Source organism: Mytilus californianus, unplaced genomic scaffold (assembly GCF_021869535.1).
Source record: "Mytilus californianus isolate M0D057914Y unplaced genomic scaffold, xbMytCali1.0.p SCAF_12, whole genome shotgun sequence".
Classification (NCBI taxonomy): domain Eukaryota; kingdom Metazoa; phylum Mollusca; class Bivalvia; order Mytilida; family Mytilidae; genus Mytilus; species Mytilus californianus.
In genome coordinates, this window is record NW_026262604.1 from 56368283 (window position 1) to 56383106 (window position 14824).

General features: G+C 33.1%; 1 protein-coding gene across 2 annotated transcripts in view; it reads right to left on the reverse strand.

Moving 5' to 3' along the window:
* Positions 1-5162: 5162 nt before the first annotated feature.
* LOC127722062 (gamma-aminobutyric acid receptor subunit beta-like) overlaps positions 5163-14824 on the reverse strand; it is a 29226-nt gene continuing 19564 nt past the window's right edge. For both annotated transcript variants that reach the window (XM_052228912.1, XM_052228911.1), the window contains 6 exons: positions 13786-14247; positions 10899-11054; positions 9314-9490; positions 8937-8984; positions 7219-7287; positions 5163-5455 (listed from right to left, as the gene is read on the reverse strand). In XM_052228912.1, the coding sequence (XP_052084872.1) occupies positions 5333-5455; positions 7219-7287; positions 8937-8984; positions 9314-9490; positions 10899-11054; positions 13786-14247 (1035 nt within the window). In that variant the 3' untranslated portion in view covers positions 5163-5332. The remainder of the gene's footprint in view (positions 5456-7218; positions 7288-8936; positions 8985-9313; positions 9491-10898; positions 11055-13785; positions 14248-14824) is intronic.

Sequence of the window (14824 nt, forward strand, 5' to 3'; positions counted from 1 at the left end):
AAGACATAAAGCTTTATTTAGAGTCGGTATGTGCAAATACAAGTATAAAACATAAGCTCTGAAGAGCTTTTAAAACCGACAGAGCAACAAATAAAACAAAACATACATATCAAGTCATGCACACATAAATTAAACATATAAAGCAAGAGTTCAAATCAGTATATAAACATGCAGCACAAAAGTTCTTAAAAGAATCTTACAAATTAAACACACACTGAAACATGCACTTGTGAGATAAAAGCACAAAAGCAAAAATAAAATGGTTTGCACATTAAAAGCACATATAGATTAGTTAGTTACTAAAACTAGCACAAAGCAGCAGAAGCACTATAGTAAAGATAATAAAATAAAATTGCCATGCTGAAAATAAAGCATTAAACCAAAAATAATGAACAGAAATTAACTGGTTTTGCAGGCAAAACATTGGCATGAGCTGCCAGACCAAGAATTTATCAAGTTCTTGAATTGATATAAAGATGATTGCTTACGTAGCACATTTGGCAGCTCATTCCAAAGCTTAGCACCTGCATACCTTAAAGATTGTTGGCCGTATGCAGTTGTTCTTACATGTGGTAGGTCGGCTGTATTCTGATATCTGAAAGAGTAAGTGTTTTCCTTTAAGTGTATTAAATCATGGAGATAAACAGGACAATCTTTATTAATAATTTTGAAAACTTCAATAGCCAATGATTGCATTCTTCTTATTTTTAAAGATGGTAATTTTGATTTGCAGAGTAGATCTTCATAACTTGCTGAATAGTCTTCATAGATAAACCTTAGTGCTCTCTCTTGAATTTTCTTTATCTTTTTTGTATTAACCTCCCCACAAAAGTGCCAAACTAGTGGGCAGTAATTAAAGTTGGACATTATGAAAGAATAATATATTGTTAATTTTCCGAGTTTAGTCAGGTGTTTTCCTTTTCTTTTTAATACATTTAACTGTTTGGATGCTTTTTTACATATTATAGAGACATGTTCATTGAAATTTAGTTTAAAATCTATTGTAACGCCTAGAAGTTTAACGTTATCTTCATATTCTATTTCATTACCTTTTAATTTAAATTTTGGGTTTTTGTCTTTAGTTTTTTTACCTACAGCTATTGCTTGAAATTTTTCTGGATTTGCTTTCATTTTATTTATTGAGAACCAATTTATCAAAATTTTGCTTTCATCTTCTAGAGTATTAATTAATTTATCTAAATCTTTATCTGCGTATGAAAGGGTGTTGTTATCTGCATAATTATAGAGTTCACTTTTATGAATAAAAAAGAAAATGTCATTTAAAAAGATATTAAATAATGTTGGCCCTAATATCGACCCTTTTGGCACCCCTTTAAACATTGTTTGCCAGTAGCTTGAATTAGTACCTACTTTAACACACTGTTTTCTATTAGTTAAATAGCTTTCCAAAAGTTTAAGAGAAGAAGCGGAGACACCATAGGATTTTAATTTTAGTAGGAGGAGGTCATGGGGTAGGCAGTCAAAAGCCTTGGACAAGTCCATTAATATAGCTGCTACATATTTATTCTGATCTAAAGCCTTTTTCCAATCTTCAATTATTTTTAATAAAGCGGTTTGGCATCCGTATCCTTTTCGAAAAGCTGACAGAAAAATGTGGAAAAATGAATTAAAATATTCAACAAGTTGATTTTCTATAGACCTCTCAAAATTTTTTGAAATCATGGGCAATATACTTACAGGTCTATAGTTTCCTTTATCTAGAGTGTTTGATTTTTTATGCAGAGGTATTACTTGTGCAAAATTTCATTAGATAACGTGAAATCGCCTTCAACAATGAGAAAAACCTATGCCGTATAGTCGGCGTTAGGGGCCCCAACATGGAAAATATGAGACAATTTGTATACTTTATTTTACAGTCAAACCTGTTCTTCACATTTTCATATAATTATTCTATATTTACAAAATTGCCAAATTAAAGCAATCTTTAACCTTCAGTGCTCACAAGCACTTTGATTTACTTTTAGCCCTGGTGTGTTCCGACTTTTATGCAGATCTATAAACATTAAACATGTGACTTCTTTTTTGTTGTTAGGGATGAGGGATAGATAAATACCCTGCCACGTCCGGTCTGTGTTTTTGTTTGATGCTTTGTATCGATCTGATGAGTTAAGCCTTTTTCAACTGATTTTTCTGGTTTGTTCTTATGTTGTGCTGTTACACCACTGTCCCAGGTTAGGGGAGAGTTGAGCGCTCACAAACATGTTTGATTTAACCCCGCCACATTCTTTATGTGCCTGTTCCAAGTCAGGAGCCTGTAATTCAGTGGCTGTCGTTGGTTCATGTCTGTCATATTTGTTTTTTTGTAAATTGTTTTGTTATAAATTAGGCCGTTAGTTTTCTCAATTGAATTGTTTAATATTTTTCATGTCGGGTCTTTTATAGCCGACTATACGGTATGGGTTTTTCTCATTGTTGAAGGCCGTACGGTTGCCTATAAATGCTTACATCCACTTCATTTGAACTTTGGTGGATAGTTGTCTCATTGGCAAACATACCACATCTCCTTATTTTTATATTATTTATAGACAGTAGTGAGCTTATGGAGAAACATTACATTATAGTTGGTTCCCTATATTCTAACGGTAAAATATAGATTAATCGATCCCGGATACATAGATCCGAAAAAACGCACAAAAGGGTATAAATCGTCATTAAATAGGACAATACATAACCACTTATTGCGGATTTGTTTCTGTCTTGTTATAAGTTACAATTTATGACTTAAATCAGCAAAGACCCATCGAAACAACATCTGATACAAAAATTTAATAACACTTTTGAGATATTTGGATGATATATTGGCTCTCAATAATGACGACTTCAATATGTACACTAAAGAGATTTATCCTGCTGAACTGACTTTAAATAAAGCTTAAATAAACTAACAATGAACACTGCCCTTTCCTTGAATCTTGATATCTACATCTTTAACGGGAAGCTTAATACCAAAATTTATGATAAAAGAGATGATTTTTCATTTCCTATTGGTAATTATCCATTTAAGATGGTGACGTTCCCTCGTTTATATATCTCAACTTGTTCGATTCGCTCGTGTATGTAACAACGTATTTGATTTGAACGAAAGAGATCTCTGTATTATTGAAAAATTATTACATCAGGGTTTTTGATATCACAAACTAGTCAAAACATTAACTAAATTTTATCATCGGTACAAGGACATCATTTGTAAATATAAATCAACATGCAGACATCTTATACGTTCAGGTATTTCACATCTAATCTTTTATGGTAATATGTTTTACAAAGCACAAAAATGTCGGCATTCACCTCAAAAGCTTACCAAACCTTTACACAGACTTGTTCAGAAGGGATATAGTTACGATACTGTTGTCAGGTCATTGAAGATGGCATATTTTGGTATTAATATTGATTCACTCATAGGGTCTTTGCATCGGAAATAAACACATTTCTTCTAAAACCAGTTGTTAGCATGATACGGGTTATGTTCTTCTCATATATTTTATGATGGTATGATACTAAACCCCTAACGGGAGGGCTTGTGCTTGATTTTCATATGATGAAGACATAATCTTTCAATCAGTTTAACTGAAGTCTGGAGCTGGCATGTCAGTAACTGCTAGTAGTCCTTTGTTAATTTATGTATCATAGACATTTTGCTTAGTTTCTTCTGTTACCTATTCTGACTCGGACTCGGACTTTTTTTAAACTGAGTTTTACTGTGCGTAATGCTGTGTGTTTGTTTATTCTACATTGGCTAGAGGTATAGGGGGAGGGTTGAAATCTCACAAAACATGTTTAACCCCGCCGCATTTTTGCGCCTGTCCCAAGTCACGAGACTTTGGCCTTTGTTAGTCTTGTATGCTTTTTAATTTTAGTTCATTTGGAGTTTTGGAGTTTAGTGTGACGTCCATTTTCACTGAACTAGTTCACATTTTTATTTAGGGGCCAGCTGAAGCCCGCTTCCGGGTGCGGGATTTTCTTACTGTGTTGAAGACTCTTTGGTGACCTTCAGCTGTTTTGTGCTTTTTGGTCTGGTTGTTGTCTCTTTGACATATTCCCCATTTCCATTCTCAATTTTAATGTATAAGGAGTCGTCTGACGATTTCGGTGATGTTGACTTACTCGTATTTGTAGATCTTTTCTTGCTGATGATTTTTGCGGTTAAATAGTTTCTCTCTACTAATTATAGTTTTGAAGATAGTAGGCAAAAGTGAAAAAAAGGTAAAATTTGTCGTTTAAGGGCAACAATTCTTATGAGAAGTCGTCTAGCAGTTTTGATGTAAAAATACTACGGATATATCGCAACATTCATGTCAGATTTTTTCCATTTATAGCGGTTTTCAAGATAATAGACAACACTGACATTTTTACCCTATGTTCTATTTTTAGTCATGTCGACCATGTTGGTTGACACGCGGGTTATTGGACACATTTTTAAACTAGATAACCCAATGATAATTTTGGTAGTAGTTTCTGAGGAGAATATTTTTGTAAAAGTTAACGGACGATGGACGCCAAGTGATGACAAAAGCTCACTTGACCCTATGGGCCAGGTGAACTAAAAAGTGAAACTTATAGCAATAATGAAGGACAGAAATCACAAGTTATTATAGTAATGAAGATCAACGATCAACAAAATCGAAAGGGAAATAGATTGAATCGTATTCTGGCAACATTGATTTTAACTAGTTAAATTTTTCAGAGCGAAGGATTTCAAAACAACTGAGATAAACATGAAAAGAGAACACAGTTTGTGTAAATACATTGTCGAAGCTACCATTCCCTTTTCTTTGAATCGTTTATGACATCAACAAATTCCTCTGACCACTGGATTTTTACTTGTAAGAAGCAGTATACGGGCATCATTAGTGGAGCATGTTCTGTTGACCTTTTTGAAGCCATGTTTTCAGTTTCGGTGCGGTCTGTGTTTTCAATCTTTTGTTTTCTATGTAGTGTGTAGTTTTCTGTCCGTCTAAATTTTGTTAAATTTACACACGGCGTCCTTATTCGACGGTTTGATTGGTCCTTTGACATATTTTCTCTGTTTAAACATGGATCAGGATATTTTTTGTGTAACAATTGATGTAAAGTTTGTTTTTGTTTTTGTTTTGTTTTTTGGGGAGGGGGGGGGGGGGGGGGGGCAACAAATAAATAAAACGCTTTTAATACATCTTTTATACAATAATGTTGTTGAATATAAAAAAAAATGAACTACGTTTGTAATTGTAGAATATACAAAAAAAAATACAAATTTACAGGAAAGACCATTGTAAAAAATAATACTGTTTTATGGCACTGGTTTGCATATTGTAAAGTTTTATCAAACAATTTATCTTTCGGACACTCTTCTTTCCTTTTGACCAATTAAAAATGTATTGATAAATTCGTCGTCGTCTTCGTTGTCCAAGTCATCCTCTGCTGGTTGAGTTGCTCGTCCTCTTTGCTTGCGTTTCTACAAAGGAGAAAAAAGTATTGTACAACAAACTTAAAGATATATGCATTGTAAAAATAATGATTACAAATGTACATGGGGTTTCTATTATAAAAGCTTATTAAACGGTATGGGTTTTGCTCATTGTAAGGTCGTACAGTGACATATATTTGCTAACATCTATTTTATTTGTATTCGGAATGAATGTTACTAGTAGTACTATTTTTTTTAGAAATCATACTACCACATCTTTTCTTTTTTATATTGTACTTGACTTGTGTTTTTGTGATTACAATCTCGATATTCATATGCCTGGATGAAGCCAGAAACCTCGTTCGTAGTTGTCGTATGTTATATCTTAATTTTGCCGTTATTTGGAGTCGAATTTTACAGACAAGTATTAAATAGTTTCTGTAAAAATTATTCACAACTTTTAAAGACTTGTGGCGATGTTGTATAGACGCCAGTCTATTGTTGAAGATTCTATGTTGCTCCTTTAAATGTTTTTTTATGTTATTGTTGTTGTTGGTTTGTTGCCTCAATAATGTTTACATCAAATCTCCTTTTATTCATATTATAGAAAAAAAGTGCTTCATCTGAACTGAGGTGTTTATGTACCTATTTTTATTTCATCGAAGGAGACAATATCAAGAAAAAGAGAACGAGAGAAAAACAATATACATACATGATACAAGTATATAAAAGTAAATCTGTAAAACTTAAATAAATTACAGGTGACTTACTACCAGAAGTGTTAGTGCATATTATATCTAAATAATTATCTTATATTAAGACATATTTGCTGCCGTTAATAAAAAAATGGAATGTACATTTTGTTAGTTTTAAAATAAATAAGAAAGCAAAGAAAAGTAAATAAATCGTAAAGTAATAAACTTATTCTAAAATCTTACCATTTCAACACTATGATTAGATCTTTGAATATTGTTTTTATTGGTATTAATATTGATTTTGTTATCAGTAAATTAAAATCAAACACACATATGCACATTCATCGGCTCTACAATCTGTCGATGCTTGTATCTTGGCATTGCACAAGGTCATGTTTTTCTCGGACTGTTAATAATGTCTTTCACTAAATCCATTGGATGTTGGATGTGTAGTGATTGATATTTTAGTCATAGATGCATGATTTAATTTTTATTAATTGTTATTGGCTTTGCACTAGCTGTTAGTAACTGCGAGTACTCTCAGATCTGTACTTAATGTCTTTTTGTTGTTGGGATGTATAAGTACCCTGCCACGTCCACTCTGTGTTTTTGTTAGATGTATTTCTGCTTTGTATCAATCTGATGAGTTAAGCCCTTTTCAACTAATTTTTATAGTTTGGTCTTATTTTGTACTGTTACACCACTGTCCCAGGTTAGGGGGAGGATTGGCGCCTTCAAACTAGTTTAACCCGCCACATTCTGTATGTGCCTGTCCCAAGTCATGAGCCTGTAATTCAGTGGTTGTCGTTTGTTGCTGTATATCATATTTGTTTTTCGTTCACTATTTTGTACATGAATCAGGCCATTTTTTTTACCGTTTGAGTTGTTTTACATTTGTCATTTCGGGGCCTTATATAGCTGACTATGCGGCATGGGTTTCACTCATTGTTGAAGGCCGCGTACGGTGAACTATAGTTGCTAATTTCTGTGTCATTTGGTCTCTTGTGGAGAGTCGGTCTCATTGACAATCATATACCACATCTTCTTATTTTTATAATAAAGTACGTCAAATTCGAAAATGAAAAGTTGTTTTAATGAATAAGATAGTTGACCTACCAGGAGAGCGTTCTTCCGGGAGTTACGTTGGTGTTTCCAGTTGTCTCCGAATACCTTCATTGCATGCTCCTGAAAATAAACAAAAGACTGATATAAAATGGGCATATAGTTACTGGGTCGGTACTGCTGCTGGTGGACTATACGGTCTACGAGATTTCCATCCATCCGATATTCAGTATGTTACAGTGTAAGATTATATCAAGATATAATAAAGAATGTACATGTTGGCTTGCACACGTTATTACACGATCAGAGTTTCACAACACATAGTTGGTCCTGCTGCTGGTGGACTACCAATCCCGTACGGTACCATAGTGCATGTAAAAACCTCGATCTGTGGTAAACGAATAGCTTATCAATAACGTAAAGTAATAAAGTTAAGCATGCTCCTCTCTCGGGAAATATTGACTTCAGACGATTTTGGGTGTCGGCTAAGATTCTGGGTGTCGGGTGTCGGCTAAGATTCGTTTGGTTCTTATGCTCTCAATCATTTTACATTCATATTTCTGGCTTTCCAAAAACATAAGCTTAGAGGATACCTGATGAAAATAATTGCAGAAAGACGAGTCGCCTTCACAAACTTCATTCTCTTATGTGAACATCAAGTCACCGACCATTTACTTATTATGTGTGTTGGAAAGGGGGTATTGTTTTATTTTTCGAGACAAACATATTTGTTTGTATACGTGCAGGAACAAATTTTTTGTCTCAAAAATGAATGTTCTGTTTATTTGTTTCTACTTATTTTCAGTAGAAAAAACTGCTCTTTTCACTTCACTTCTGAACACAAATTCAAGATATTTAGAATTAAACAATTTATTTTATTGACTATGACTATAATTGAAAACCATTTTTCAAATTTTATTTTATTTTCTCATTTGGAAACTTGTTAAATGGCTTTAGAATAATCGTACACAATTTAATGAAACTCACAAAATGATACTTCTGCGCCAGTAGATAATTTTTTTTCAAAGGATAACACCCTCGTAAGTTTGTCTCTGGTGTATAGTTGTCTCATTTGCAATCATACCACATCTTCTACTCTTTATATATATATATATATATATATATATATATATACAAGTCTAAATTGAAAACAACGTTCAAACCTATGATTGCGTTGGATAAAAACCGCAATTTTTATACGTGTGCATGCAAAAACAAATTTCTTGTTAGAGGGGTCTAAATACAGCACAAACAACATTTTCCAAAAGACCAAAAAAGTGAAAAAGTATATTTTAACAAAACGCATTTGACTAACAGGTCGAACAACAAATGTTCTTAAACCCTGCTGACTGCCATGGGCGATTGCCAAATAAACGTATCACCGATGTAATAAATGGATCTTAATTATAAATTAAATACTAAACGAAAACAATAAACTTGCGGAAAAGATATATATACATGTATATATATACAAGTCTAAATTGAAAAAACGTTCAAACCTATGATTGCGTTGGATAAAAACCGCAATTTTATTGTTTTCTGTTTGGTATTAAATTAAGAACTAAGATCCATTTTGTTACATCTGGTGATCCGTTTATTTGACAATCGCCATGGCAGTCAGCAGGGTTTAAGAACATCTGTTGTTCGACCTGCTAGTCAAATGCGTTTTGTTAAAATATACTTTTTCACTTTTTTGGTCTTTTGGAAAATGTTATATATGTCAAATGAAACTTTCGTCATTTCTTGAATATTAAAAGCGACTTAAATATTACCTCATACTGTTGAAGGCATTCATTTATAATTCTATTCCTTAAAAAGACCTGAAAAGAAAATGAAATCTTGATAAAAATTGTAAGTAACCATTTGATTTATTCTTGTTTGTCGGGAAGGATAGAAAGAAGTGGAAACAATTCTGAATTCATTATTTTTTTCGACGAAAAGGGGGGGGGGATAACTTCTAAGAACCTTAGTTTTTTGTTTCGATATTTATTAAATATTAATTATATCTACAGTATATTTTTCAATGATATTAAGTTGTGTAATTCAACTGATCAATGACATGCTGATGTAAGGTAGCATTAAAACATGGTTCATATAAAATACAACATAATGTATTCAGGATATTTGAATTATACAGCACTATACTTACTTTAATTATAACATAAATAACGAAAAATATTTGAAACAGCCCAAAAACTGTCACCAATACGATGAAAACATAAAGATCAAGGTCGTCCTGGTAAGACTGTGAAGAGAACTGTGATATCACAGCGTGCCAGATACATACTGTGTATGTAAATAACATACTAAACAGTAAATACACATCCTGAAATATAAAGTTCAAGATATCAGAACTGGAATATTACGACGTATCAAATATAGTTGTCAATCGGCAAACCTCGGCAGATTCCGCTACCGTACAAGACTGTTAGATCTGCCGAGGTGTGCCGAATGATACAGTTGTGGTAGTACGTTAATACTATATTGAAGATAATAAACATTTTGAAACACTAATAAACTGATATTTTTTTACAAATGAAAAAAAAACAAAAAACAAGGTCACTAACATTGTAGCTGTTCATACAAGAAACAGATTTTCAAATAGCTTGCCTGGCAGTAGAACCTATTACATGTAATCATAGCTATGAGCTTTCAGTTTGAGCAAGTCAAATATTATCATAACATAAATTAAAAAAAACCTGAAGAAGCTTACATTGAGCGAACCTTTGGAATGTGTATGAAACTGAAGAGATTCGAACGAATACACATTCTAATTTCCTTTCACCAACTTCCGTTCATACTATTACATGTACATGTCACCACTCAAACTACTATATATACAATTGTGAAAAAGAGAACAGTTTTTACCTCTTACTCGTACATATGGAAAATTATCATCGTGCTTTTTTTTTTTACATGTAACCAGAAAGACACATGCCATCAAAACTCATGATACCAAGACACATGAAACATTATCCATGTTATCTTTCAGCCACGTTTCACATCTTTAACAGCTTCTATTCTCTGAGAAACGTTCGATGTAAACTTTCTTAAAGACTTGCACATAATCTTCATTCTGAATATATCCACAGCTTAAAATTGAAACCCGTTTCCATCTCTTTGATATTTTTATGGATGTGCAGGATCTGAAGATGACCTGTGTAAAGATTAATTTCGTATCTTTCCTAACATACTCTACCTCAAGGGTGACTGGGGAATAAAAATATGGCTTCCTTGGTCTTCTACCGACCGGCAGTAAAACCCTTGACAAAATAGGTCGTCCGGTTGGCTATGTGGGATGTATAAAAACGCTGGACGTCAAGCAGAAAAATTCATGAATCAATTCCTACATTTTTTTATGAATGGCAGCCGAAAATTCCAGCCCTTCATTGCAGTAACTCACTTTACAGAACCTATATTGTTGTGTAATTTGTTCTAGTCTAGACTTTTTATGAAATATTGGCCACTGGTCGATCAGTAAACGACGATCAATAAATCAATCACTTAAATATGTATATCCTTATTATTATTTTCTTATATATTTACGAAAATGGGACAAATTTGACTGGTCAGGTTTCAAAAATTTTATTGTCTCAAGCCACTAGCTACAACATCAGACAAGTTCCGTTCTCTTAGAAAATTTTAGAATTTGTCAAAGGGATGTAACTCCATTAAAATTATGTTGACAGATTAGATCCCTTGAGTGTTATATACATTAATAGCAAAGTACTAACCAATATTGTGTTGTACGATATTTTCGGTAACCCTTGATTTGTGACTATTCGGAATGCTACTGTAGTTAACATTAATGTGATGGATAACTGTAAACGATTCTGCGTCAAATTGTTGTCGACTGCAAATGTTGCTATTGAGGTAGATGAAATAAATCCCTGAAATAAAAAGCATAAACACTTTTAAGATTTGTTTTTATAAATTAATGTAACAGTATATCGGCAACACATTATTAAAATGGGTTATTATATACTTAGTAGTATATACAGATAAATTGTATGTGTAATACGGTCAACGGCAATCGTGTTGTATCAGCCATCCGTGATGATACCGATATCAGTCACGGTTGCAAAGGCTTTATCACACCTTTAATATGTATGAAGTCACGTCATCGATATCAGTCACTGTTGCAAAGGCTTTATCAAACCCCTATTCTGTATAACGTCATGTCACATAAAAACATCTACTTGAGGTATATATATAACCGGAAGAAAAGTGACATTGGGAACTTTTACAATAATTCGCAAAGTGCTTTATATCAACTCTCGTTTTAGATTGAATATTTATATGAACTCTCGTTTTAAATTGGATATTTATATGGACTCTCGTTTTAAATTGACTATTTCTCGTTTTAATTTTAAGTTGAATATTTCTTGTTTTAAATGTTTCTTCATTCTTAAATATAATGTTTCTTGATTTCAAATACCCAAGAGATTATAGATTTACTATTTTACAACTTGATCCGTTGGCTGTCAAAAGTGCGATACTTACACTCAACTTCAAAAGAAGCAAGTATCGCTATTTTGCTAAGTTTAGCCGGAGGACAATAATCCGTTTATGATTACATAAGATTAGACAATGACAGATATATTTCATGAGAACTTTTTATAATGTTTTTAAGATCCTTAACTTGAGATTAATGAATTATTGTATGTTTTGTAAACTGTTGCTTGGGCAGTCTTCCCCTAGCTCTCAAGCTGTACACATGTGAATAAATTTGTATATATTGTATATGGTCTTGCGTTTAAAGCAGCCACAGTGTCGATTATAGACCTACAGACTTTAATGTAACCCGTGCCGAAATTCACGGAGTTATACCGAAATTCACGGGGTTATATATATAATAAAGTTTATTTGATATGGCTTTTTCAATATCACACACTGTATCAACCCTCAACCAATATATTAATCCCTCGAACAGAGCTCTTGGGATTATATTGGTTTCTCGGGTTGATAAGGATGTGATATTGAAACAGCCATATGATATTCTCTATTAACATCACTCTCACCCAATGTCTTTTTAAAACGACTTAAGGAGAAAATATTTAATTTAACAAGGAGTATGCGCCACGCGTTAGGGGACGACCATTTGATTTTCTGGTGGGAGTGGGGGGATTTTGAAAATGAATAACTTGGCCTCGAAAGAACTGAAAATAAATAACATGGCATGGAAAGAACTGTAAATAAATAACTTTGCACAAGACTTGATGAAAATGAATATTCTAATATGACGTGCTTCTTTCGCTTTGTAAACAACACCGTGATAAAATTCTCGATATATCTATACTTAGCGCAGACTCAGAGATGTGCATATTGGTGGCTGTTATTATTTACCTCCCACGTAAATCTACATGTATCGTAACCTATGTGCAAACACTGTGTCGATTTCGTTGTGTCCAAATTGAAATTGAAAAAGAAACTACAGAACCGTTATTCCTATTATATTGCATAACAAAAATAATTAATGCACAAGAGCTTAAAAAATGTATACAATCAAATTAAAATAAAATTCCGCCAAATTTCATGAATGATCTTGGCGTCATATGAATGAAAACTCTAAAGCTGAATATTTTCCGTTACGTATACGCCCTAAGTTCGGATAATATTGCATTAAAATGGAGTTTTGAGGCAGGTGTTGTTTCATTTTCTATTCCATTGCATTATTCGCACATTTGTGGATTTCAGCAAGTCAACATGGCGGCTCCGCACTCCTTAGTTACGACATGTCAACTCTGGATTTGACAGTAAATAGTAGCCAACGAAAAATAAATGTTTGGGTTAAGAATTATGAGAATTGAACACAATTTTTCTACTGCTTATTTGAGAAATAATTCATGTAAGACTTGAATTTATATGAAATGTGTAGCTTTTATCTTACAGGGGGTAAAATAGAACAGCCATACACACAGGAATCTTACGTTCGCTTCAGTTTTTAAATTACCGTATTTGTCCTATTAGAATCGAAATAATTCATGGAAGCCATAGATTTGTTGGACATTTACACATGGCCTGGGCCGTGATATTCGTTAATTTTATCCCTCGCTAACGCTCATGATAAAATTCGATTATCACAGCCCAGGCCATGTGTACATGTCCAACAAATCTATGGCTTTCATGAATTATTTCTTAATTCTGCAACATAAAATTTAGGAAACAAATTTGAACAAAGGTGAAAATTAATCCGTAAAAAAATCCTACTACCCCTCCCCCCCCTTTCCGAATATCAAATGTTCGTCCCCTTATAAGAAACATGTATTTGTTACTTTTGTATTGGAGAGGATATATATAGGTTTAAAACTGATATGCAATCTTTTTCAGCTATATTCTGAATATAGTATTTTAAAATTAGATTAGTCATTGGCAAAAATTCCATGTTCAGTTGGTATGACAAATTCAAAGTAAGGTCAAACAAGAAGTGACTGCCTAAGTGATCTGAAAATCGCTTACAACTCTCTTTTACACAGTAAAACTCGTCAAAAATAAAGATTCTGCATAAACATCCAATCATTGTTCTTTATCTATAACAAAAGCTAAGAAAATTGTGACGAAAAAACAATACAGAAATAAAGATCCCCCAAACCATACCCTCTTAGATTTTAAAGCCATTACCATCACTAACACCATATTCCAAACGAAAAACTTCCATCTCCGGACCGCACAACATCCGGCACTTATACCCGGAAATGTTACCCTTTTCCTTTGGGAAAAATCTTTTCTCGTTGGCTTCTTTCGCATTGTAACAAAATCACAAAGTTGCCATTCTTGTTCATCAACAAAACATGCAGAATTTAACAGACTTATTTCTTCTTTGTCTTCTGCGATTTCTAACTGGCTTTGTGGGTATTCAGACGTAATGTATACATTTAAGAACTGATGGTCAAAAGGAAAATCTGGTAGTTCAAGTTTCTCTGAAAAAGCTCCTTGAAGGCGACGTTTTTCGACAATATATGCCTTCTTTTTGTCTGTATAATGAACTTCTTTCCACGGCTTGTCATCTTTGGTCTGTTCTATTAGATTTTGTACTATCAACTTTGGATCCCAGAAACTGTCTAAATCCAGCACATAGTCGTTCTAAAAATAAACATTAATATATTCATTATCAGTCATCACCTTTACGACAAATATACTGTAAACCAAATAATTTTGGCGAGCGATTCATTTTCTCGACTTTCGCGAGTAGAAAAATAACGCGAATATAAATGTAAAACTTGGACATTTCCTTATTTAACTAAATCAAGTAAATTTGAAAATCGCGAAATTAAATCGTCGTGAAATGGGCTAGAAAGGACTAAACGCGAAAAAAATGTATCCGCGAAAATAAGTTGGTTTACAGTACTGCATCGGAATGTTGTTTTGGAAAAAAGTTGGGATCATATATAAATATATATATATATAGTCGTTGTTTTGTCCATCCATACGTCCGTGCATGGTAACATTTTGCATACTAGAAAAATGGTCCCCGGATTCCTTTGCTACATGTAAATGGTTAGGAAATTACTCAGATGAAAGATGTTGGGAAGAAAAAGAAGCTTATTGATTTGGGGGTCAATTATATGTCAACATTCATAGCCAAATAATGTTTTTGTCAACTTTTGGTTTCTTGTGAATATCTCCAGTTTTTTGAGGGGGAGGGGAGTAAAAATTACAT